General features: G+C 34.6%; 1 protein-coding gene across 3 annotated transcripts in view; it reads left to right on the top strand.

The window, feature by feature from the left end:
* CFAP47 (cilia and flagella associated protein 47) overlaps window positions 1-27,616 on the top strand; it is a 519,587-nt gene that overhangs the window by 89,607 nt on the left and 402,364 nt on the right. For all 3 annotated transcript variants that reach the window (XM_088028500.1, XM_088028501.1, XM_088028499.1), the window contains exons 18-21: window positions 989-1,120; window positions 3,594-3,671; window positions 7,377-7,521; window positions 11,640-11,734. In XM_088028500.1, coding sequence (XP_087884626.1) covers window positions 989-1,120; window positions 3,594-3,671; window positions 7,377-7,521; window positions 11,640-11,734 — 450 coding nt within the window. The remainder of the gene's footprint in view (window positions 1-988; window positions 1,121-3,593; window positions 3,672-7,376; window positions 7,522-11,639; window positions 11,735-27,616) is intronic.

The following is a 27,616-nucleotide window of genomic DNA, read 5'->3' as shown; positions in this document are numbered from 1 at the left end:
ACCTCAATGAGATACCACCTCACACCCGTCAGATTGGCTAAAATTAACAAGTCAGGGAACGACAGATGTTGGCGGGGATGTGGAGAAAGGGGAACCCTCCTACACTGTTGGTGGGAATGCAAGCTGGTGCAACCCCTCTGGAAAACAGTGTGGAGGTTCCTCAAACAGTTGAAATTAGAGCTACCATTCGATCCAGCAATTGCACTACTGGGTATTTACCACAAAGATACAAATGTAGGGACCCGAAGGGGTACGTGCACCCCAATGTTTATAGCAGCAATGTCCACAATAGCCAAACTGTGGAAAGAGCCAAGATGTCCATCGACAGATGAATGGATAAAGAAGATCTGGTATATATACACAATGGAATATTATGCAGCCATCAAAAGGAATGAGATCTTGCCATTTGCAACGATGTGGATGGAACTGGAGGGTGTTATGCTGAGTGAAATAAGTCAATCAGAGAAAGACATGTATCACATGACCTCACTGATATGAGGAATTCTTAATCTCAGGAACAAACTGAGGGTTGCTGGAGTGGTCGGGGGTGGGAGGGATGGGGTGGCTGGGTGATAGACACTGGGGAAGATATGTGCTACGGTGAGCGCTGTGAATTGTGTAAGACTGTTGAATCACAGATCTGTACCTCTGAAACAAATAACGCAACATATTTTAAGAAAAAAGAAAAAGAAGAAGATAGCAGGAGAGGAAGAATGAAGGGGAGTAAGTCAGAGGGGGAGACGAACCAGGAGAGATGATGGACTCTGAAAAACAAACTGAGGTTTCTAGAGGGGAGGAGGGTAGGGGGATGGGTTAGCCTGGTGATAGGTATTAAAGAGGGCACATTCTGCATGGAGCACTGGGTGTTATGCACAAACAATGAATCATGGAACACTACACCAAAACAAATTATGTGATATATGGTGATTAACATAACAATAAAAAAATTAAAGGATAATGTAGCATTTCTGCAAATTTTCAATTACAGGTTTGTGACGAGAGTCTTTTGCCTACCATTAATATTGTTCCATCACAAGGAATAATTCCTTTTGGGGGGTTAACTGTTCTCAATATCTCCTGTACACCTACTGTGGCAGAAAAATTTGATACAAGAGCAAAGGTATGTTTATGCATATATGTATTCATACTCTCTCTCTATATATATATACACCATATATATATACACCATATATATGTCTATGTGGATTTGTTTGGTTGTTTAAGAGATTTATAATAGTAAGTATAATGCTATAAAATGGTGTGTTTATTCTTAGAAAACTTGTTTTAAGGATTTCTTCTAATGGGAATGGTTTTAATATTATGATACTAATGAGTAATTTTTAAAATTTTGGTTACTTTGTTAGCAATTGAGTTACCTCTAAAGAAATGCAGTTTTTAGAGATCTATAGAATAAGCAACCTTACTTATAATAATCTTGTAGAAATAGCAGAACCTGGCAAGAGGATTTGTAGAAAATATTTTTGGTGAAAATTTGTAATGAAAATTTCTACTAAGATGCAATGTATACAGTTCATCAACATGAGGCATTTTTCACATGAAATTAGAATGATATTTGGCATCTCTGAGTTGTGAGAAGTTCTCACTAGTCACAGAGGAAAGGATGACTTTTTTCATGGCATTAATTAGATACCTTAGGAAAAATTAATCAATTTTGGAATGTTAATTCTAAATAGCTTCAATGACTATATGAATTATAGGCCAATTCTATATGGTGTTAAGATCTATATTTATAGCATGCATAGAATATTTTACTAGTTTATATGCTGGAAATTATATAATTGAAAAGACATTACCTTGATTTTAGGGGCTTTTCTAATTGTTCATTAAATGGAATAAATAAAACAGAAGACTAGTCTCATAAATTTTATTATAAACTAGAGGAATGGAATACTCTTGATTTCCAATTTGATCATCAGCTATGTACATTTACTCACATTAAAAAATAATATGTACACTGTTATCAAATCAAAATGAATAGTTTTAGTTATATCCCCTATTTTATCCTTAATTTTCCATAACAGTTCTTTTTTTATAACAATTCTTTTTTTTAAATTTTTTAAATTTTATATTCAGTACAAATTTTATAACAATTCTTAAATAATATGTAGCTTAATGTGATAATACCAATTTGCCCCAGATAAACAACCTAATGATTATATCTTAATTTTATGAAGAAATATGTATTGAAAGATATTTATAAATTATATATTATGGTACATGGTCTGAGATTTGGGCAGAATTTTTTTATATAATAGTCTGGAAAAAATAAAAAATATGGCCAATAGTTTCACTAAAAGATTAATTTCTACTGTATTTTAGAAAAGTATGCTGTTTTTACAAAGCTTACCTTTTTCACATAATATAATAAGATTCATTTATACATCCAACACATATTTACTGGGCACAAGTTTTATGTTAATTTCTGTTGTAGATTCAGTGGATGATGAATAATAGGGAAGGGGGTGAAAGCCAGCCATGAGGAGTTGAGACTTATATATGGGATTCATCAATGAAGACCATGTTGATTTATAATTTCCTCTGAATCATTAAATTGTGCTTTTTATGATTTTAGTCAAGTATTTTATTTATGTACTATATATTCTTTAAATAAAATGTGGAAATTGTAAAATGTGAATATAGTGATTTAGTTAATTAAATGACATGTTGCTTTCCCCAATAATTTTGAAAAAATGATAGTTTGGAGGTTTTTTTTTTTTTGCCTATGAACAGTGTCACTGACTTTCTATGGAAAGAGTGAAATACACTCCTATCTCTTTCTTAGATGTATATTTAGATTTAAATCCAGACTTGATGCTCCCTGTTCTTATATAGGTAGGGCTCTCAGCAAATGCTGTTTTTGTGCTTCTGAAAGTTTGCTTAGACACTTATATGTTTAGATAATCTACAGTTCTAATTTTGTAGGAATTATACAACTAAATTCTTATTTCACTATCTTAATTTTCTCAGGTAGTTGAGTGTTCAGGCAGTCCTTGGTTCATATTTAACCACTGATGTTTTGAGACCATCAGGAAAAAGTTAAAATACTTAATATTGGTAACCTCACAGGATACTGAGGATTAAAAAGGAGACAATGTATTTAGCACCATACTTGACCCATATACTCAGCAATTTTTAGCTACTTTCATCATTATTATTATGATCATTATGGTTATTAGTATCTCTCTGAGGGAGGAAGTGTGTTTGTACTCAGTTCCCTATCTGTTTTAATTTTGAATAATCCATTGAAATTAGGTAAATACAGAAGGGATACAGAGAGTGGCAATAATGTGTAGTTAAATGGGTAGAACTCTGCAGTCAAATTCACAAGCTATGAACTGGTCCCATTTGTGGTGGAGGTTTTTAAGAGTTGAGGTTTTTAAGATATTCCTTTTAGGAATATCAATTCTGCATAACAAGAAATGTGATGACAACTACCAGAATAAATCTTGTGACATTTATATGTTATGATTATTTAAATTAAAAAATATTGCCAAATGCCAGGTAATACTTTAGCGGTATATGAGTAGATTTTAATGTGGTTTCTACAAGGCTTTATATTTTTCTCAAATAAGGTTGCTATTCGCCGTGCAGATGTCATAGACCTTAGGATTGCTGGATCTGTTGAGATTGCTGATGTGGAAATTAATCCGGTGAGTGTGTTCGTATGTTAACTATTTGAGTAATCAGTTTATGAGTGTGGTGACTTTTGTTATGTGTCCCTAGTCAGCCCATTTATGTTTGAAAATATTTCATTCTGTAGTACTTGGACATGTAGAAATTAATATATGTAATATAAGTGATGAAGCAGAATATTAAATGGAGTTTTCAGAATTTACCACTGAACTTAACTTTCAGAACACTACCAATACCATTAAAGTCATCTGTAGACTTCATCATGATCCCACCCCTCTTGAGAGATAACCACTTTACTGAATTTTCTGATTATTCTCCCTTTACTTTTTCTAATCATCTCATCACATATGTATGAATTCCTTAACCATTCATTATTTAGTTTAGTTTGTTCATTTTTGAGCTTTATGACAGAAATGTGCTGTGTGTAGTCTTTGGTGAGTTACTTTAAGCTGAATATTGTATTTCCAAAGTTCATCTAAGTTGTGTGTAGCTGTATTTTTTTTTTCATTCTCACTACTGCTTAATAGTCCATTATGTAGACGTGTTGCAATTCGGAGACTCAATCTGTTGTCTATTCAATTGGATGGACAACAGATTGAGTTTCTTTTTTTGTTATTACAAACACTACAGCTGGGAACGTTCATGTGCATATCTTGTGAGGTACAGATGCCAGAGTTTCCCTAGGAGTGAAGTCGCTCAGTCATAGAATACATGCATTTTTGGCTTCACAAGATAGCTTCCATATTTTCTTCTCAAGTTTCCATTGCTCCACATTCAATTGCTCCATAAGTTGTATTATAAGACTTAATGTTTGCCAATCTATTGAGTATAAAATGTTATCTCACTGTGGTCTTGATTTGCATTTTTTGAACTATAGTTATATTTATTTTTCAAATTATTGCTCTGGGGGCACCTGGGTGGCTCAGTTATTAAGCGTCTGCCTTCAGCTCAGGTCATGATCCCAGGGTCCTTGGATCGAGCCCTGCATCGGGCTCCCTGCTCAGTGGGGAGTCTGCTTCTCCCTCTGACTCTCCCCCCTCTGGCTTGTGCTCTCTCTCTCTCTCTCTCTCTCTCTCACTTACTCTCTTTCTCTGAAATAAATAAATAAAATTAAAAAAAAATAAAATTAAAAAAATAAAATTATTGTTCTGAACCCTGATAGAACTTTGTTCCACAATTGGTAGAGTGCACACACATACTTTTTTTCCCCTGGCAAGTCTTTCAGGAATTAAATCTGTTCTCAACTACTCAAAAAACTTACCCTGGGGGTGCCTGGGTGGCTCAGTCTGTTAAGCGTCTGCCTTCGGCTCAGTTCATGGTCCCAGGGTCCTGGAATCGAGCCCCGTGTCGGCGGTGGCTAAGCAGGGAGACAGCTTCTCCCTCTCCTCCCCGCTTGTGCTCTCTCTCCCTATCTCTGTCTCTCTGTCTCTCAAATAAATAAATAAAATCTTTAAAAACAACAACAACAACCAAAAAAAAAACAACTTAACCGTGATCCTTCAAAGCAGGCTCATATGCCCCTCCATTGTGACATTCATAAGATGGTACAAACATCTTAAACTCTGGAACCATCTTCATCATAGCAATTGTCCTATTATTTTCAGGTTATCTGCACTTCTCTTTCTCTCTCCCACTCGTACTGCAGCACCTTGCACCATTCTGGTGCTGAATTAAATCGAGCAAAAATGGGTGAGGCTGCCAGTGCCTCAGGTAGGGCCTTGTTACTAGTCTGTACTTTAATGGCATCACCACAATTCTAGTGTCTGGTTTTGAGTTATAATTTTCCAACCTTTATTTTATTTGGTGTTGAAGGCATGATGAGTCTAGATAGATTGACAGATACTAGGCTAGCTTGTCTAAAACTGTGGTTATTCTTAGAGATTAAACCCTGTAGTACCCAGAGTGCTTTCTCCATTGCTATGGTGTTTGTCCTTGAACAATATTAGAAGTGTATTGAGAGTTTGACTATTTTATTTCCACACCCTAAAGGTATCTGTGGCATGCTTTGTATGTGATGGTACAATTAAGTAATTTATAAGACTTTATATTCATATATATTAATATTCCCTGATTATGTTGAATTTTAAACACAGCTGCCTAGCTGCCTTTTAAAAATAATATTCTGGCATCATCAGATATCATCAGTAAGACATTTAATAACTGTATGGCATTGAATATGTATCTCAATATGTATCTTAATAACAATTAGGACATTTTATCCAAATGTGCATATGTACAAGGCCAGAATAGTATAAGAGGAGTGATCTTGTTGCATATACAAAGCATCAAGTTTTCATTATCCATATTGGATTTTACAGGTTTCTCCTGTAGAACTGGGTTGATATTTTAAGTGAAACAAATAGTGGCCAGTTGACCTTAATGCAATATTTTCCTCAACATTAGGATACTGTTGCCCCTTTCTCTTTAATGTTATATGTAATTCTTTTACTAAGTACCTGTAAGGCTATATATAGTAATTCTGCCAAAAGAGGAATCCTACAGGGCTCTGTGAGGTAGGCACATACCTGGCATGTAAGCTAAAGTTAAGATACATTCAGTAGGGCACCTGCGTGGCTCATTTGGTTAAGCGACTGCCTTTAGCTCAGGTCATGATCCTGGAGTCCCGGGATCGAGTCCCGCATCGGGCTCCCTGCTTGGCAGGGAGTGTGCTTCTCCCTCTGACCCTACCCCATCTTGTGCTCTCTTCGCTCTCTCTGTCTCTCAAATAAATAAATAAAATAAAATCTTTTAAAAAAAGATACATTCAATAAACATTCCTTACATATATTTAAGCTAGGCATCGGGTGCTAGGGATACAAAAATGAATCAGGCCTAAGGTCCACTAGGAGAGACAGATTGGTAAACAAATAAACAGACTTTATGATGTTGTAATGGTAAGTAAATATAAGGAACAGAAGTAGTTCCGAGCACAGTGTAATAAAATATGGTTTATCTAACTGGGATTTAGAGATACATAATATCTTATCAATCAATTATGAGTTAAAGAAAAGCTTTCCTAACAGAAGGGACACATTGATAAAGATACAAGAGGATGAAGCATCAGGTATTGGTTGGAAAGGACAGGTCATACAGCTTGCTGAAGTATGAAGTGATTGGGGTAAGAGTGGAGCTGGGTGAGGCAGGGGAAGGTCAAGGTGAGCTTTATGAGTCCTGCCAAGGAACTTAGACATTGTCCTGTAGTTGGAGGGGAATCATCACGTTTTAAGATAGCAAGTGCAGATTTTCAGTTAATTTAATTGTGAGTTAGTTTTGGAGAGGAGAATTGGAGAAAGTACACATCTAGAAATGAAAGGAAAAGTGATGCGTTATTAACTTCATACAATTATGTTAGGGATAAGAGGTGAAGGAGGTAGAATAAATGGGATTTGGTAACTGATTAAGTATAGGAGGTAGGGGAGAGGAAGGAAAATGTGACCAGTTTTTTTAGAGTACAGTAGTAACAGTAAAGTAACAGTGTACAGGTATAATTGACATATAACATGTTCATTTTAGGTATACTAAATAATGATTCGATGTCTGTATGTATCACAAAATAATCACCATAATGAGTCTAGTTAACATCTGTCACCAAACATAGTTACATTCTTTTTCGTGTGATGAGAACTTTAAGGTCTACTCTCTCAAAGTGTAATTTTTGGTTTACATTATTTTCATAAAATATTACTCTGCTTTCTGATTCTTTTTCTCTTTTTAAATTTTAGGACATATTTAACTTCAGTGGTACTTATGTTGGTGCTACTCAGATTATTCCATTTATAATAAAAAACAAAGGTATAACCCGTGCCAGAGTGGAGTTTAATCTACAAGACTTTGAATATTTTTCTTTGGATTTTAAAGATAAAACAGGTATATCTTTTATACTATAATAATATTTTTATAAAACAGTTTTAAGTTGCTTTAAGGTATAATATTAACAAATACTAAAAGTCAAGGGCAATCGTTTTTAAGTATTTTTAATTACTCAATGCATGCTTTTCTTATACTCTGTAACCCATCATGGTTTTATTTCTAAAAATACATCAATATTAATATCAGAATACTTTGGTAATGCATAACATATATCCATGCTTGTTAGTTGATTTAGTATAGTTAGTTAAGAATGTTATATATGAGTAAAAGAGAAGGTTACATACTATAAATCAAAATGAAATTATTAATTGCTGATTTTAGTTGCCCAAGAATTTCAGGTAAATGTCTAGAGAGCTCTCTCTGTATGTTTACTCCTTTATTAAGTATCTTTCTGTCACATTAAGTTTAAAAGATAGGTACTTTTACAAAGATATTTCATTTGTTTACTCCAGGGTTTCTCACAGTAAGGTTTGTGGGCTAAATCTGGACTGACATATGTTTTTATAAATGAAGTTTTATTTATAAATAAGTTTTATTATTTATTTATAAATAAATTTTATTTATTTACTTATTTACAGAGACACTTATTTGTGTATTGTTTTTGGCTACTTGCATACTATAATGGCAGATTTGAATAGTTGTGAAAGAAATCATACGGCTTGCAAAGCCTACAGTATTTAGTATCTGGACCCTTATAGAAAAAGTTTGCCAACCATTGGTTTGGTCATTTCTTCTTCAATAAATATTTGTTGAATACCAATTATAGGCTAGATACTAGACGTTGAGTCTATAAAGATAATATGATATTTTACATATTCTCAAGAAGTGAACAGCAAGTGTATCAGTCAGGGTCTCAGTAGTTAACAGATGACTCACTCAAAGGGTTTAACTGAAGAGAGTTTAATGAAGGAATTATCTATGGAGGTGGGACCTGGATTAAAAGAAATCAACCAGGGATGGAAGCTGCTGCTACGTCTGCACCTGAAGGAGTAAGAGGAGGCCACATATTTCTGGAGCCCCATGATCGGTGAAACAATGAAAGAGGGGCCAACTGGTAAGAGCTCTAGCTGTAGAGGAATGCAGCCATTGCTAGAAACTTAGCCAATGCAGTGAAGACATGAGGGCATAAAGACCTCCTACCTTCTGATATCCTACTGGTGTCTCCCTGTGGTTGAACCAAGTCAGAGCAAGGGGGCCTAGCTGAAATGAGAAGTCAGGACAGAGCAGAACAGAGAAAGGTGGCTATTGAATCTAAGTGACAAACAAAGAACACCTGTAACAGTAGGGGAGCTGGACAAAGAATCAGCTTATTACCATAGAGCACGGCAGATGCTGTAAGACAAGTGAGTACATGGTACTAAGGGAGCATACGTTAGGGAAAACTAGCAATCAGCATAAGGGAAGATTTCTTGGAAAAATCAATGCCTAATCCTAGTCTTGAAGAATGATGAGAAGATACGCAAGAAAAGGGGATACGTGAAAGAATCAAGTAAAGGCCTAGAAGCGAGTCAAGATTGTGAGTAGTTCAGGAGGCCCAGAGTGTAGAGGGACAGGACTGGAAGGGCAAGTGAGATCCAGGCCACTAAGGATCTTTTCTGGACTTTTATCCTGGAGGTTAGGCAGCACCATTGAAGGATGTATTTCCAGGCAGTGGTGTGATCAGACTCACATTTTGCTCATTTTTCTTTTGGAGCAAAGTTAAGAATGGGCTGGGGGAACATGTGGGAATGGGAAGGGCAAGAACAGAGAGAGGGAGGCCAGCTAGGGGTTGTGGCCATACAGGTGAGAAGTGATGAAAGCCTGAACACAGGCAGTGATGCTGGAGTTGGGAAGGAAGGGAGTACAAAGGTGCCGAGACATTAGAAATGCTCTGACTTGCTTACCAAGTGGACCTGGGTGTTAGGGAGGAGGAGCAAGGCTCAGCTCTCTCCCAGGTTTTGATTATAAGAGGTAGGCGACTGGAGGTACAATTCATGGTTGAGGTGATACAGGAGGGGGGTCAGGTTTAGGCGAGCATGGTGTGCGAGGAGACTGCATACTAGCCCAGGAATGATTATAGCAGGCAGTTGGAAATATGTAGGAAGCCTCTGTTCTTTTTTTATTATTATTATTTTTTAATCCGGATGCTGAAACTTTAGTTGCCTGACAGTTTACTCTTGCTGACTGCCTCATATACTGTCACGCACCTTGTTCACTGGATCACAGACTCCTTTTGGTTATTCTGCAAAGCTAGTCCGCAAAGTGCATGTGTTTTCACAATTCTGCCTTAGCCCTAGCTCAAACCTCCCTTCTAGGCCACTGCATCATCTTTTCAAATGCTTCCCCTGCCTCCAAGCTTTTTTCCTCAGACCTGTTCCAGAGAGTGGTCTCCTTAAAGCATGGATCTTATCACATCTCTCCTCTGCTCAAAAAGTTTTGCTTGTTTTGTATTACCAGTAGTGGTGATTCTTAGCAGTAGGCTGCCGACACAGGCCTAGGAGGTACTTCCCTTGATCTTAATTGTTATTAACAATTTGCAATAAAGTTTATACTTAAAATGTTCTGAAAATGTATATTATAAATATTTTAACACATAAATACCCTTCTGTGACAAATTAAGCTTGTTTTTTCTCGTGATCATTTCAAAATGATTGGATAGAGGAGTTATGGGAGAGGACATGTTGAGAGCCATTTGGGGATGACTCCACTTTGTCTTTCCAGTCACCTTTTCCATTGCAGGCTCCAGCAGCTCGCTCTGCTGGCACTGGGCTTCCCTTCTCCTAGGCTGGTTCTGCCTCTTCTGTTCCTGGTGCCTGTGATCCCACCCCCTTTTATAAATTAGCTTAAACCTCATGAGTCCCTATGAATCATTAGCCCCATACCCACCCCTGTCCAGTTGGTTGAAATTATTTTTTTAATCTTTACTCCCTTAGGACATTGTGTAAGTCTCATTTCAGCACTAACAATTTCTGTCTTGTATCAGAGAGAGCTGTGGACCTGTTTGACTTCCCTACTACACTGTGAGCTCCATGAGGTCAAGGACTACATGTATAATTTTTGTTTTCTACTAGAGTTGTCCACTATAGTGCTGCGTACATTATAGATACTCAAGAAATAGTTACTGAAGCTGTCTTGGATTATTGCATTTCACAGACTATATGTTTATATACATTCCAAATATATTTATGAGTATTTATCTGTTTTTATTATATTTTCTATGTTCTAGATATATACCCATTCTAGGTGGGTATTCTTTGCTGTATAATATGTGTATCTTTTCCCACACTACAAACAGGGCTGATGTTAATATACACTTAATGGGTTTTTTTTGTCATTTAATGGTTTTTCATCAAGGTGAGTGAAATTGATTAAGTTGGAAGAGGGTGCAATGAGTTATTCAAGTTCATTTCCACACAGGGGTGATTGAAATAATCATCATTCCTTGGATTAATTAGAAAACTTGAAGGAGAAAATAGGATTTTTAGAATTGTTTAGATAAGGACAGAGGTTCTACTGTAACAAACATTTGATCTTTCAGGAACTTCTTCTAGAAGTTTATTTAAGTGGTTATAATTTTTCATCCTGAAGTGTGCATTATTATTCAACAATTGTTTATCTCCACCTAATGCTTTTATGTCTGGAGTGATTCTGTTTTGTCAAAAAGTGACCTTGTATAAAATTGTTCATCTCCTCTGTGGCCTCTTGGAGACATCAGTGGAGATCTGGGTCTTTCCTGCTCTGTCTTTGCTGGAGAGGGAGTCTCCCACTTTCTTGGACCTAATATTTAGTCCCATACCTGACTTTGACCTTCATTCCTTTCTACATTCTTCCGAATATGACTGTCATAAGCTCCTTGAACTTTGGAGATTTTAAAAAAAATGGGTTTACTGTCTGTTTTACTGACTGAATATATGTTTGCTACATGTTTGAATATCAGTTTTGCTGATTGGAACCTTAGTATTAAAAGTCATTCTTTAACGAGCAGCACTGTTATGCAGCCGTGCACAGCAATTGCTTTTTGATTGTTATAGACAGGTTTATGAGGCTTCTCAAAGTTTCATTTACACATTTAACAGTGGTATTATAGATATGCATTTGGCTTTTTAAAAAAATATGTTTTTTTTAATGTTTTATAGGGGAATTCACAGACCCTGCGTTTCCTGACATATATTCTTTGGAGCTGGAGAAAGGGACATCTCTGGAAGGTGGCATAGCATTTTCTCCCAAAGAAGTATGTTCAGCTTTCTATTACTCATTTGACTGGAGAGTAGTGGAGTTAAGATAATCCTAACTCAGAAGCTATCAAAGATCACCTAAACTCTCTTTGTAATGGGTCTTTTTCTAACTTGTGAGCATGCCTGAGTATACCTTTTAATTCAGTAAAATGATTGTTAGAGGTGTCTGACTCATGCTTGCGGAGTGTCTTGAGAGGTACACAGAATACACAAAAGGAACCTATGGTCTCAGTCCTGCTTTCTAGAAAATTCAAGATATGACATGGAAGAAAGTTGAGGCTAACTCAAAAATCACTTATATTTGAGCCAGCATGTGCTTTGTACTTATATTTAAGTGGGATATGTTTAATGTCCCTGGAATCACTACCTGAAATTACCAAAGATGTGCTGTGAGGATTTAAGACGGGTTGCTATGATACTGGTTCTTTTTATAGGGTCCCTTGATGTTTAGTAATTTAAGAACAACAAACAAACAAAATCAAAGGGAGTATCTTTCCTGGAATATGCCCAGGAGCAAGGGGTACCACTTGGCAAACTTTCGGGGGCCATTTCTCATATGTTTTTGCTTCCGAGATTTTGCAACAAAGTGCCAAGGAGAGAGCTTCTTGCTACCCATGATGAGGAATGTCATGTTGCTGCATCTTCCTAAACAAGAGTCAAATTTCTCTATGACAATTAGAGTATAATATTCTTACGTCAAAACACTTTTTACATTCCAGCATAACTAGCATGACGCCTTGAACCCAATAGGTGTAGAATAGAATGAACTAAGTGAAAATAATTCATAATGCAGTAAGAAAGTGTTTTGAATGCAAGTACTGTCTTTAATTACCCATTTTTAGTCATGTCACTGAAGTACAGTTTCCTGAGATTGAAATCTTGTTTTAGGAACAATGATAGCTGTTATTTAGCTTTCAGGAGGAAAAAGTAAAGGAAATTTGAGGACGTTTTTAGATTTAAGAAAATGCTAAAGAGTAAGTTTGCTATTTAAAGTACAATATATTAGTTGGGATATGTTTTGTGGGTTCTGTGCACATGTGATTCATGTGGAATGATGTAGTCTACAGAGTTCATGTGTGTCTGTTCTAGCTGTAGGCAACCGTAGTGCATGGGGTAGCAAAAGCTACTTTTTTGGCATTAGAGAAAATGAAAATTCTCATCTTATACACAACAGTAAGTATACTCAGATGTATACTATACTATATTCGATTTCTATAGGTTTCATCTACATTAATAAACAGTGATATTTAGATACTTTTAATTTTATTTGTTTTTTGGAAAAAATTTTCTAATTTGTTATTTTTTAAATTGAAGTATGATTAACATACAGTGTTATATTGGTTTCAGGTGTACAATATAATGATTCAACAGTTCTTTACATTACTCAGTGTTCATCACTATAAGTGTACTCTGAATCCCCATCACCTGTTTCACCATCTCCCCGCCCCCCACCTCTCCTCTGGTGATCTGTTCTCTAGATAGATACTTTTTAGCAAGGTTACCAGGAAGAGAGAGAAGTCTTTTCTTTTTTTTTGAAAATTATCTTGCACATGTTTTTCTTTGACTTAATTTAGGCTATCAGATAATATCAGAGTACAAATATTATTTAGATTTTCTTTTTATCTTTTCAGCAAAGGACTTTCAAGTGCATGAAATATTGTCAGGGTATTTCTAATTTGTCTTTCTAATTCAGAAAAAAGCATAATCAACAAGTGTATTGAGGAGATTTTCAGAAGATGTTTCTCTTTTTAATCTTTACAGTATTCTAATATCTCCTCAACTCTCACATACCTGACCATTTGCAGATTTTGTCAGCATCAACTTATATTTTGATCAAGTGTGTCAATGATATTCTCTTCCTGCTTATGAAAGTTAAAATGAGAAGTTTAGAAGAGCAGAAAGAAAAAATAAGCAATAAATAAATCCTAATACTTGACAATGACCCCTGGTTTTATATAGGGTTCGCTCTGTTTTTCTCTCTCTCCCTCTCTCTAACTCTATGCTTATATTTTTACATCTATAATTGTAATGAAGTAATACTTTATGAATTATTTTTAACCCGCATTTTTTACTCAGTGTATCAATTAAAATGTCATGGATAGCTTTTTGTGTTTTGAATTAAGTATTCTAAATACAATTTAATTGTTTAGGGATGATCTATCTTATTATTTAATGGCTAAATCATGTTATAGTCCCTTAACTAATCCTTCTTACTATGCACTTAAGATTTTTCCATTTTGGGGGCTTTATAAATGATGCTGTAGAAAACATCCTTGTAGATAAATGTTTGCTTTCACGTTATTTATTTTCATTATATCTTTCTAGAAGGAGAGTAGTTGGGTCAAACTCTATGTACATATTTTAGGCTATTGATATGTATTGCCAAACTGCTCTCCTAAAAAAGTTATACCAGTTATATTAAATGCCAGTAACAGTGTAAAGTGTTGCTCATTGTCTTTGTACAACTAGGTTGCATCAGTTATATATGCAGGCACATATAATATTCTGTCAATCTGATAGGTGAAAAATCTTTTTAAATTGCGTATCTTGGATTCTTCTTGTGTAACAAACCACCCTATCACAGTAGTGATTTATTTGCTAGCAATTTGGTCTGGTTGGTATTGTTACAATTCTTTTAACTCTCTGGTAGGATAAGTGGCCTCTATTCTTTTCTTTTTACAATATTATTGGCCAGTTTTCTGTTTTACTTTTCCTGATAAAGTTTGGAATCATTTTCTCAAGTTTATAGCCATAAGTCCTATGGGGATTTTGATTCGTGTTGCATTAAACTAATAAAAAAATTTCAAGGAAGTGATTTTTCTATAAAATTGAGCTTCCTTTTCAGAAATAAGAGTAGCCTTTTATCTTATTATTTTTTAAAGATTTATTTATTTGAGAGAGGGAGAGAGAAAGAACTTGAGTGGGAGGAGGGGCAGAGGGAGAGAATCTTCAAGCAAACTCCCTGCTGAATGTGGAGACTGTCTTGGGGCTCCATCCCAGGACCCATGAGATCATGACCTGAGCTGAAACCAAGAGTTGGATGCTCAATGGACTGAGCCACCCAGGCACCCCAAGCCTTTTATTTTATTAAAGTATTTTATGCTACTCAGCAAAATTTTGAGATATTTTGAATTTTGCTATGTTCTTTTGTGCTGTGTAAATGTTTGGGTTTTATGTATTTTATGCTCTTAAATTTTGAAAATAATGTTGGTGAGGTATATATAAAACTGTGTATCTTGGGGTGCCTGGGTGGCTCAGTCAGGTAAGTGTCTGACTCTTGATCTCAGCTCAGGTTTTGATCTCAGGGGTTGTGGGTTCAAGCCCCATATTGGGCTCCACGCTGGGCATGGGGCCTACTTAAAAAAACAAAACAAAACAAACAACTGTCCATCTTACCTTAAGCTTCAGTTATTTTAAATTATCCTTCAATTTATTTTAGATTTTTCAGGAATACTGTAATAGACTGCAAATATTGTTATTTGTCTCTTCCAATTAAATAATTAAAATTTTTACCTATTTTTCTTATATCGTTTAGAATTTCCAGAACCAGGTCACATTATTTTCTTGGCTTATCTTATTCCTAATTTTCTGTGAAGCATCATAATGTTTTAAGCTCATGTTGGGAAATATCTTTCTAGTACTAATTTAATACAAATTTTAATCCAAAATAGATGTAGATTTTTTTATTTAGTCAAATATCTTTATGCCATCAGTGATATTATTATTCAAAGTAGGAAAACGGTTTGATATATAGTTCAATGTTATATTTGTAGCATTAGTGTATTTTTGGCACCCATCAATCAGTAAGTATCCATTCAATAAGTAAATTAAAATACAGCGCATAAATCTGCACATTCATTTTTGAGAACTTATTCTATTTTTTTCTTTTAGATAGTTGAAATTAATGAGGAAAGGATATGTGCATTTTAATTATTGGCACATATATCCACACTGCCACCATAAAACTTGTATCAATTTATATTTCCATTGATAACCATCCACAAATATTTATTGAGCACCTACTAGCTACCCTGCATTCTTCTGGACCTTGAAGTTATAGTAGAAAGCTTACATTCTAGTCTGCTAACATGCTGTCTTTTTTTCACATCTTTTTTATATTGGGTATTATCATTTGCCAATGTAAAACACATGTCTGACAAAAGTCCAATGTATCTGTTTTTCTTTTTTTTTTTTTTTGTCACTTTTGCTTTTTGGTGTCATATCTAAGAAGCTATTACCTAACCCAAATCATAAAGATTTCTGTTTGCTTCTAAGAGTTTTATAACATTACCTCTTAGGTTTAGGTCTATGATCCATTTTGTATTACTTTTGTGTATGCTATAAGAATCTAGTTTCATTCTTTTGCATGCAATGTCCATTTGTTCCAGGAGAATTTATTGAAAATATTGTTTTACCCCATTAAACTGCCTTAGCACCCTTGTCTAAAATCAGTTAAACATAAATATAAGTGTTTATCTCTGGAGTTTCATTTCTGTTCCATTTATCTAGATGTCTTTCCTTATTCTAATAACACAATGTCTTGATTAGTGTAATAAATATTATAGTAATTTTTGAAATTGGAAAATGTGAGTCCACCAATTTTGTTCTTCTTCAGTAATATTTTTGGCTAATTTCTGTCCCATGCAGTTCTGTATGAATGTTAGGATTACCTTGCCAATTACTGCAAAAAAAAATCCAGCTGGGATTTTGATAAGGACTCTGAAGAATCTGTAGATCAATTTGGGGAATATTACCATCTTAACAATATTAATTCTTCTAATCCATGAACATGGGATGTTTTTGCATTTATTTAGGTTTTAATTTCTTTCAACAATGTTTTGTAGTTTTCAGTGTGCAAAGTTCCCACCTTATTAATTTTATTTCTAATATTTTTAATGCTATTGTAAAGGAGATTGTTTTCTTAATTTCATTTGCAAATTGTTCATGTTAAGTGTATAGAAAAGCAATTGATTTTAAACATTGATCTAGTATTTTGTAACCTTGTTGAGCTTATTCATTAGTTCTAATAGTTTGTTAGTAGATTCCTTAGAATTTTCTATAAGAATATGCCTTTTGCAAATAGAGAAAATTTTACTTCTTCCTTTCCAATCTGGATGCCTTTTACTTTTTTTACTCTCTGATTTCCAGAACCTCCAGTACAATGTGGTTTAGAAGTGGTGAAAGCAAACATCTTAACTTCTTCCTGATATTAGGAGGAAAGCATCCATCTCCCATCTTTAAATATGATGTTAGCAATTTTTTTGTAGATTCCTTTTATCAGGTTGAGGAAGTTCTCTTCTATTCCTAGTTGAGTATTTTCATCATGAAAGAAATTTGGATTTTGTCAGAAATTTTTGGCTTCTATTTTGGTGATCTTGATTTGTCCTCTGTTAATATGGTGCATTGTATTGATTGATTTCTATATGTTAAACCAACCTTACATCCCTGGGATAAATCCCACTTGATCATTACACTTGGAGTATAATCCTTTTTATATATTGCTGCATTCAATTTCCTAATTATTTTCTTGACGGATTTTGCATCTGTGTTCATAAGGAATATTGATCTGTAGTTTCCTTCCTTCAACTGTCTTTGTTTGGTTTTAGTATCAGGGTAATATTGACTTCTTAGAATGAGTTGAGAAGTGTTCTCTCCTCTTCTATTTTTGAAAGAATTTGTGAAGGATTTTATTGTAAATCTTCTTTAATTTAGTGATATATTTCACCATCGAAGTCATCTGGTCCTGGGCATTCCTTTGTCATATTTATTTTAAATTACTAATTCAATCTATTTGCTTGTTATAGATCTATTTACATTTTTTATTTCTTTAAAATATTATAACAATCCTTTAATTGATAATTATATAGTACTTAAGAGTTTGTAAAGTACTTACAAATCTAATATCACTTTATTTCCATCTGAATCCAGTAAGACAAGCATTGAGACTTTAGATTTTTTCCTCCTTTTTCCAGTCATAGAAGCCGATGCACAGCGAGGCTAAGTGATTTGTCAAGGCTACCTTACCTGGTAGAGCCTGAATAAAACACTGTTACATCCTCAGCCTCCTGACCCACTGGATCTTCATGATACCATGTTAGGAATCCAAACATGATGAAGAATAGTACATATTCTTTTAGCCTATGGACACAAAACTTTTATATCTATTCTTTAGGTTTATCAACTTTGTTCCTAGTCATTAGCACTCAAAATCTTCAATTTCATAAAGTTACACTCATTAAAATGTCAATTACCATTTTTATATGGTCTCTTTCATAGAAAGAAAGGGAAAGAAATTTGCAGTCACAATTAATTTCTTCTGGGTTTAAGTTTATTTGGGGGGATAATTTCTAAATGCTTAACTAATTATATCTAGAAGGGTATCTATAGAAGCGAATAAAATAAAGACCAATAACACAATGGGAAAAAAGAAAAGAAATTGACACTTGTCAGGAATTTGTAGAATATCGGAAATGTTATCTTGACTTAAACATATATCTGTACAAGACAATTAAAAAAATTAAGGCCATGTCATTGGAGGTGGCATGATTATATTATTTGACACAAAATATCTGTCATCCCAGTTGTTAAGCATGAGTAGCATTTCTGTGTCAGATCAAATCATGGGCAGACTTTAAAAATGTTTTTTGCATATATTCCTCTTTGCAAAATTTATAGCATCCAGATCAAAAGGAGAGTTTCTCTTGTTTCTCATCCTTTAGTTCTTTATTAGTATTGCCTGTTTGATTTCATTTATAGATTTCATATGAGTTTCTTCTGTCTTATGTTCCACTTGGATGGAGCTCATTGGATGTTGGTTTCATTCCCTATTGTTCATTCTGGAATGACCTGATGTTCCTTTTGTATTTATGTTTTCTCTCCTGGGAACTTTTTATTTTGCTGTAATCAGTTCTCTGGCTTCCCTTCAGAAAACTAAGGCCAATGGGTCTCTCCTACTTTCCCTGCCCCCTTTTATCTATATCTTAATAGTTTTCTTTAATACTTCTTTCAGGCAAGTTTCCCTATTTTTTTATTGAGATATAATTGACATATAACATGTATTAGTTTCAGGTGTACAACATAATGATTTTATATGTGTATATATTGTGAAATGATTACCACAATAAGTTTAGTTAACATCTATCACCTCATATAGTTTTTTTTTCTTGTGATGAGACCTTTTAAGATCTACTATCTTAGCAACTTTGAAGTATAACAATACAGTATTATTAACTGTAGTCACCATGCTGTAATTATATCCCCGGGACTTATAACTGGAAGGTTTTTTTTTTGGTGGTCAAATTTTCTGTTTCTTCTCGGGAAATTTTATCTAAGTTATCTAATTTGTTGTTATACAGTTATTCATGGTGTTCTCTTATTATTTTTATTTCTGTAGGATAAGTAATAATGTTTCTTCTTTCATTTCTGATTTATTTTATTTTATTCTTTTAGGGGAGGGGGTGGGGGGATGGGTTAGCCCGGTGATGGGTAGTAAAGAGGGCATGTACTGCATGGAGCACTGGGTGTTACATGCAAATGAATCATGGAACACTACCTCAAAAACTAATGATGTAATGTATGGTGATTAACATAACAATAAAAAGTTTAAAAAAACAAATGATGTAATATATGGTGATTAACATAACATAATAAAAACAAAACAAAAGACTTTATTTTAAAATTGAGTCATCTCTCTCTTCATCTTGGTCAACCTATCTAATGGTTTTGTCAGTGTTGATATTTTCACGATTCAATTTTTAGTATAGTTGGTTTTCTGTACGATTTTTGATGCTTTATTTCTATATTTCCACTTTATCCTTTACTGTTTACTCCCTTCTGCCTACTTTGAGTTTAGTTTGCTTTGCTTTATTTCTTGTCTTTTTTTAAGGCAGAAGGTTAGGATATTGAGTTGAGATCTTATTTTTTTATATAGGTTTTAAAGCTCTACATTTCCCTCTAAGCATTGTTTTACCTGTATTTCAAAAGTTTTGGTCTGTTGTGTTTTAATTTCTGTTCATCAAAGTGTTTTGCAATTTCATACATAAGTTTTTCCTTTGATCCATTGGTTATTTAGGGTATGTTGTTTAACTTCCACATATTTGTGAATTTACCAAATTTCATTCTGTTATTGACTTCTAATATAATCCTATTGTGAATGGAGACTATACTTTGTATTATTTAAATAAATTTAAATTTATTGAGGCTTGTTTTATTACAATCCATATAGATTATTTAGCTATGTTGAGGTAAATCTTTGGCCACTAAGAGAGTTCAAAATGATTGCATCTGGATTTGTGTATGTGTGCGTGTATGTGTGTGTGTATGTGTGCAAGTATACAATGATGCAGGGAAGAGAATGCTAATTTTCAAAATAAGCTATGTGGCATTATTTTTGTTTTATTTTTTTCAAATCTGTACTTTTATTGATAAAGACAATAACACAATAAAAAGAAAATAATCCTTTTGTGACAGTTAGTATTTTGAAGCATTATGTCTTTCTCCTACCCAATGCCTGCATTTTGTATGCACACAGAAGTATGCGAACGCACGCACGCACACACACACACATACACACACACATATTCTTCAATAAGAAACTAAGGGAAAGAAGAGAAAGAAACTAATAAGTTTGTGTAGTAATTTAATCTTTGCATTTTCAAGTGTGTTAAGATCAATTTATATGTTTTCTTAAGTCTATGTTGTGATTTTATATTTTTATATAGTGGAAATATATAACTGTGTTTTTAATGTCATCATTAATCCACAAAAGCATTTTAACCTGAGGGTCACTAAAACTTAGAAAAAGTATATAATCCAGTTTATGTTTGTTATATGACTTTTTGGGAGGATTCGTATGCAATTTGGTATTTTCATTTTTTGGGTTCAATTTACTTTTTAACATTGTCAACAATTAAAAACTTGTTAATCTATTTTTTAATGTTTCAATTGTGGTTCTCTTAGGATTCTAAAAATTTGCTGTAAAATTAAATTACATGCATTTAGTTCTCTGGAGTGCCACACATTCCTTAAGATTTTGAATTGTTCTGCATTTATTGGGTATTTTAAAGGGAGATTTACTTAGAGTATCAGAATGCAATTCAGTCCAACAATGAGATGAACATAAAAGAAACCCTGCATAGACCATATGCCCTGTGAGATTTTGGTCTATAAATTTGTGCCAGTGAGGCAGATTGATTATCTAGTTTCTAGTCATTTCACACATCTTCCACTCTGTTTATAGCTAGCTATAAGTTATCTTTCTGTGTGTGTGTGTGTGTGTGTGTGTGTAGATGTAAATAGTCAGTGGCTGCTCTCTTGGTTGACTTGTGTAACAGGCAAATGTAAAATCATAAAAGGCTGGATTTATTTCTAGTTGTAACCCTTCTTTTCCTATACTGCACCGGGTTTGGGTACAATTAAAAGTACTGGTGGGCAATTACAGTTGTGTTTGGCATCCTTGACTGGAACAGTTTGTTTACACTGTCATTCAAGCCCCTCCTTTCCTTGTGGTCCACTCACATGTCTTTTTGGCCAGTGTATAGAGTTGTGCTTCTTTATATGGTAGCCACTAGCTATGTGTGGATATTTAAATTAAACTTTAAAGTTAAATAAAATAAAAATTATTTCCTTAGTCAAAATAGCCACATTTCAAGGTCTCAGGATCCCCACATGGCTTTTGGACAGTGCAGAATATTGCATCATCACAGAAGATTGTATTTGACAGCACTGGTGTAGATCTTCCCTGGTTCTTACCCTTACTTTTCCTGCCACCATGGCCCAGGTTCCGCTCTGTGGCACAGGCTAGTCAATCTACAGTGGCTTGGTTGCTCTGAAGCTCTCATCTGTCCTGCTCTATATTTGCCCTAGCACTCTTGAAAATGAAGGAGAATCGCTAAATTTTTTAACTTTTTTCTTTTTTCTACCAGCCTATGTTCTTCAAGGATATACAGCCTTTGGGTAAATGTTTTGTAGTGATTATTCTGGATTTACAATCAGTCTTACAGGAAGGCAGGGTGATCCTTTAAGGATTAAAAGAGAGGGCATTTGAGTGACACCCGCCCCATAAACGTTTTTGTCCGCCAACACTGGCTGGGGGACTGAAATCTTCATCAGAATATCATTTTCAATTTGAGGTGTTCCTCTGTCTGAATGACAACAACTAGGAAAGCACTTTATTCAATTCACAAAACTTTCCAAGATTTCCCCCTTCATTAGATAGCTCAGTGGTTTCACAGTAACTGCCCTCATTTCCTTTCCTCTCTCTGTATCACTGAGTTTCTGTGTGAGAGATAAATCTTATATTCTTTAGTTCTGTTGTGAGGATAAGATGTGGGTGGAGAGATCATGGAACCTCTGAATTTTGTATTCTGAGTAATTACAGGGCTACCTTGGGTATAAATTCATTTTATATAAATTGTGAAGATGCGAATTATGAGAAAGCAGGTCCAGTATAACTTCCCACATACATGCATCTGGCAGTTAGAGAAGGCAGGGGATGACTCTCAGCTCTGTGAATTCAGCACATAGTGTTTTAGAAAATACATGTGTTTTGAGAGGGAAAAAGGTCTCGCACTTAAAACAAAAGAGACAGTTAAGGGCTGAGAATCGGTACATAGAATTACCTTGACAGTTACCAACATCTGCATCATTTATGACATCAGATATTCTCTAGTGAAGCTGACAGTCATGCTCTATGTTAAATCTCTCCTACCACTCCCATCTTCCACTCCTGTCATCACTGACTTTGGGACGCAGCGCTAGACCCAGTGACAGTCAAGACTCAATACTCAGTGACTGTCAGGATTTTAATCCATCATGATCACATTTTACCTCAGTCATCCCTCAAAGTGGAGACCTCTGTGAATAGATTCTCATCCCTACTAGCTCTGAGCTCCCTCACACTTGGCTTTCTTTCCCTTCCTATCTGCCCGCTAGCATCCCTATATTTACGTAAGTTTTCAATGTTTTTTAGGGCTTTCTTTCCCTTCATAGTTTCTTCATATTATGAACATGGCTCTCTCTAGGGCACTGTTCCTTATATAGCCTTTCCTTTGGATCTGGATGTGGCTCTAGAGGTGATGCTTTCTGGAAGCCTCGCTCCCTGGGTGGATTTTTCTAGATGGTCTTTTTCTGTTAAAAATGGCTGCTTCTTTGAACTTCATATTCTATGAGCTTACCATTTCCCCTTATGCAGAGTAATAATCTCTGGACATTGCTACCAGCCAGTCTCATCGTATATTCTGTACTCTACTCCTCTAATTTTCTGAGTGATTTCCATATTCATGTGGAGGTCCATCCAGAATCCTGGCCTCCCATTTCCTTGCCTTCACATTTCCATTGATCTCCTCCATTCCCCTCTGCTTCTTCCATTGGGAATCCATCTCCATACATCCCAATCAGATAAGGATGACAGTTTGGGAAACATTCTTTTTGAGACTATTTCACTTTAAAATATGTATTTGTATTATATGAACAAAACCTAAAACTTAAAGAATAAGATAATAATCTAAAAATAATATAAATACTGTTAAAATACATATGGTACTGATAAAATACATATGATAGAAAATACTGATTTATGTTAATACTCAAAATAAGAACAAAGATAAACCAGAAGAGGAAAAAAAGAAATGGGGCAGAATATAACTATTTGCTGATGATTAACAATGACAAATTGTAGGGGAAATAAGGTCAAGCAAAATTGTTTTGTTTTAAGGACTGATATATGAAATCAGGTAGTATTTATACATGAAATATATCTTTATTCAATTCACTCCTTGACATCTGTGTATTGGTGTCATTGCAGAAATCATGGGAATGAGTTGCTTACTCTGATTTGTCAAAATAAAGAAATATTCATGAAAATAAAACAAGCTATAGTATTTTTTGCTTCTATTATTCTGTTATAAGAATAGTCTGTTTATGAAAGATTCTATGACAAGAGATAGAATTGTCAGTGGTATGGCCAGAGTCTCAGTCTGTTCAGGTTCCATAACAAAATACCACAGACTGAGTAGTTTGTAAACGATAATAAAAATTTATTTATCACAGTTCTGAAGGCTGGAAGTCCAGGATCATGGCACCAGCATGGTAGAGTGAGGGTCCTCTTCTGGGTTGCAGACTTCCTGATGTGTCTTCACATGGTGGCAGGGGTTAGGGATTTCTGTGGGGTCTCTGATAAGGCACTAATCCCAATCATGAGGGTTTCACCCTTGGCCTAAGCACCTCCCAAAGGCTGTAACTCCTAATACTGTCATCTTTGGGGGTTAGGCTTTCAACATAAATTTTGAGGGGACACTTTCAGACCACAGTAGTCAACTAATGTTAAATAAAAACAAAATGAGGGGCGCCTGGGTGGCTCAGTCAGTTAAACGCCTGCCTTTGGCTCAGGTCATGATCCCAGGGGTCCTGGGATTGAGCCCCACATCAGGCTCCCTCCTTGGTGGGGAGCCTGCTTCTCCCTTTTCCTGCCCCCTGCTTGTTCTCTCTCTCTCTCTCTCTCTGTGTGTGTGTGTGTGTCAAATAAACAAATGAAAAACCAAAATGAAAACCTAAATGTTTTGCCTACTAGAGTGATATGCATGGCTGGAACTCTAAGTATAACTTTTCTATTAACTATTCATTTTATTTAAAATTTTCAGGTTGTCAGTATGGGCTTGATGAGTATAGCAAAGCACTAGGTATATGTACCTCTGAAACCATCATTGCTTGTTGTCATGATCTTGGAAACTTAGATATGTCAGTGGTACTGTTATTCTTCCCTTTCTTACATTTAAAACATTTGCCATTCTTGCCTATTATATTCCTCCTTTCCACCTCCAGAAATTTACCAAAAAATCATAGAGCAACAGTTGTTGCAGGATATCAATATTTTAAAAATTATTAGAAACATGAATAATGTTAGGTTTTAATAAAAAATCAATATATAGTTAAATTGGTCTTGAGAAAAAATGAATTTTGATCATTTTCATATTTTATAATTTAATTTAAAATGCAGTAATAGTTTTTATGTATGTAAATATTTTAGCATTGACATTACTTCAGTTGTATTTTAGTTCTTTTATACATTAATTTTAGTTTTTATAATTTTAAATTTTCTAATAAATTATATAATTTATAAAATTTACAATTTGATTTCCAAAATTGATATTTGGGGCTGTAGCCACTTCTAATCCTACACACACATCCTTACCCAGGTTCTTTAGTTTTTAATTGATGAGCTCACAGCGAGGAAATTACCAGTCAGAATTCAAAGGGTTAGGCCATTTCAATTTTCAAGTGAGCTGTTCATCAGAGACATCCATCTAAAAGAGGGAGAATGTGAGGTAGGAAGAATAGTTAAACTGTTTAATCTCAATAAATAGAATAATCTCATATAAGACCTAGTACGATACAGTCCCTCAATCATTTTGCAAAAACAGACTCTCTTATTTTTTACTTCTCTAGAACCTTGAGATCATCATATGATAGGGGTCTGGGGGAATTCCTAGAAACCTTTGATTGACTTCTTCCTCTATTTTTTAAGAAATAATTTGTTGAGAGGAAATTTATATAACGTAAAATGAACCATTTTTAAAGTAAACAATTCAGTGGCTTTTAGTGCCTTTACTGTTTGGTATAACCATTCCCTCTGTCCCATTTAAAAACATTTCAGTCACTGCAAAGCAAAACCCTTTACTTATTAAAGCAGTTTCTCCTCACCTCTCTTTCCATGAGCCACTGACAGCCACCAAACTGTGTTCAGTCTCTATGGATCTATCTCTTCTGGATTATTTCATATAAAAGGAATTATACAATATGTGACCATTTGTGTCTGAGTTCTTTCACTCAGCACAATGTTTTGGGTTTTTATTTATATTGTGTTAGGAAACATGTAACTTAAAATTTGCATCTTAACTATTTTAAATGTTAAATTGTATTCACATCGTTGTGAAACAGAGCTCCAGAACTTTTTCATCTTGCAGATCTGAAACTCTGTACCCATTTAAAAATACTCCCCTTTCCCCCTCTCCCCCGAAACCTAGGCAACAACCATTCTACTTTGTGTTTCTATAAATTTGACTACTTTAGATACCTCATATGAGTGGAATCATACAGTATTTGTCTTTTGGTGACTGGATTATTTCTTTTAACGTAATGTCCTCAAAGATCATTCATATTATAGCATGTGACAGGATTTCCTTTATTTTTAAGCCTAAACAATATTTATACCAGATTTTGTTAATCCATTCATCTGTCTGTGGACATTTGTTTTGCTTCTACCTCTCAGCTATTTTGAATAGTGCTATTACGGTGATAGGTGTACAAATATCTCTGCAAGACCCTACTTTCAGATCTTTTAAATACATACCTAAAAGTGGGATTGCTGAATTAAATGGTAGCTCTATTTTTAATTTCTTGAGGAACCCCATACTGTTTTACATATTGCTAGCACTGTTTTACTATCCCACCAATACTGTACAAGGGTTCCAATTTCTCCACATTCACATCAACACTTATTATTTTCTGGACTTTTTATCACAGCCATGATAATGGGTGTGAGGTGATATCTTATTGTGATTTTGATTTGCATTCCTCTGATGATTAGTGTTGTCAAGTATCTTTTCATATACTTGTTGGACATCTGTATATCATCTTTGGGGAAATACCCACTCAAGTCCTTTGCCCTTTTTAAAATTGAATTATGTTTTTTTGTTGTTGTCGAGCTATAGTTCTTTATATATATTCTGGTTATTAATACCTTATCAAATATATGGTTTGCAAACATTTCCTCCCATTTCGTAAGTTGCCTTTTCACTCTGTTGATTGTTTACTTTGATGAGCAGATATTTTTGTGTCTGATATAGTCCCATTTGCCATTACCACACTGTTTCGATTACTGTAGCTTTATAATAAGTTCTGAAATTGAGAAATATACATTCTTCACCTTTATTCTTTTTTTTCAGATTGTTTTGGCTATTTGGAGCCTTACTATTACTTACGAATTTAATGTTTGGCCTATCCATTTTTGCAGAAATGGCCATTGGGATTCTGATAGGGATTGCCATGAATTGTAGATTGCTTAATGCAGTACTGACATCCGAACAATACTAATTCTTCCAATTGGTGAACACTGGATGTCTTTCCATTTATGCAGAACTTTAATTTCTTTCCACAATGTATTGTAGTTTTCATTGTACAAGTTTGTCACAACTTGGACACATTTATTTTATTTATTTATTTATTTATTTATTTCTAGGAATTTTATTCTTTTGGATCTTATTTAAAAAAATTATTTATTTTAGAGAGAGCGAGTGAGCAAGCACCCATGAGCAGTGGACGGGGCAGAGGGAGGAGAGAAGCTGACTTCCCATTGAGTGTGGAGCCCAGTGTGGGGCTTGATCTCATGACCTGAGATCAAGAGTTGGATGCCTACATTACTGAGCCACCCAGGTGCCCCTTGAATCTTATTTAAATGAAACTGTTTACTTATTTTATTTTTCAGAGTTCATTGCTAGTATGTAGAAACACTTGATTTTTGTTTGTTGACCTTGTACATTACAATTTTCCTGAATTCATTTATTAGCTCTAGCACTTTCTTTGTGGATTCTTAGTGATTTTCTCTATACAGGATCATTTCATCTGCAAATACATATAGTCTTAATCCTTCCTTTCCAATCCAAATGCCTTGTATCCCATCCTCTTTTTTTGTCCTGATTGCTCTGACTAGAACTTTTAGTACATTATTCAATGACATTGGCAAAAAGAGGACATCCTTATATTGTTCCTGATCTCAGGGGGAAGACTTTCAGTATTTCACCCTAAAATATGATGTTAACTGTGGGCTTTTCATAAGTGCTCCTTAGTGTGTTGAGGAAGTTCTCTTCTATTCTTAGTGTTCT

Source organism: Eumetopias jubatus, unplaced genomic scaffold (assembly GCF_037043125.1).
Source record: "Eumetopias jubatus isolate StellerSeaLion01/CBP00866 unplaced genomic scaffold, mEumJub1_p1.0 scaffold_11, whole genome shotgun sequence".
NCBI classification, from domain to species: domain Eukaryota; kingdom Metazoa; phylum Chordata; class Mammalia; order Carnivora; family Otariidae; genus Eumetopias; species Eumetopias jubatus.
Note: the sequence above shows the minus strand (reverse complement) of the source record. Positions and strands in the feature narration are given on the sequence as shown.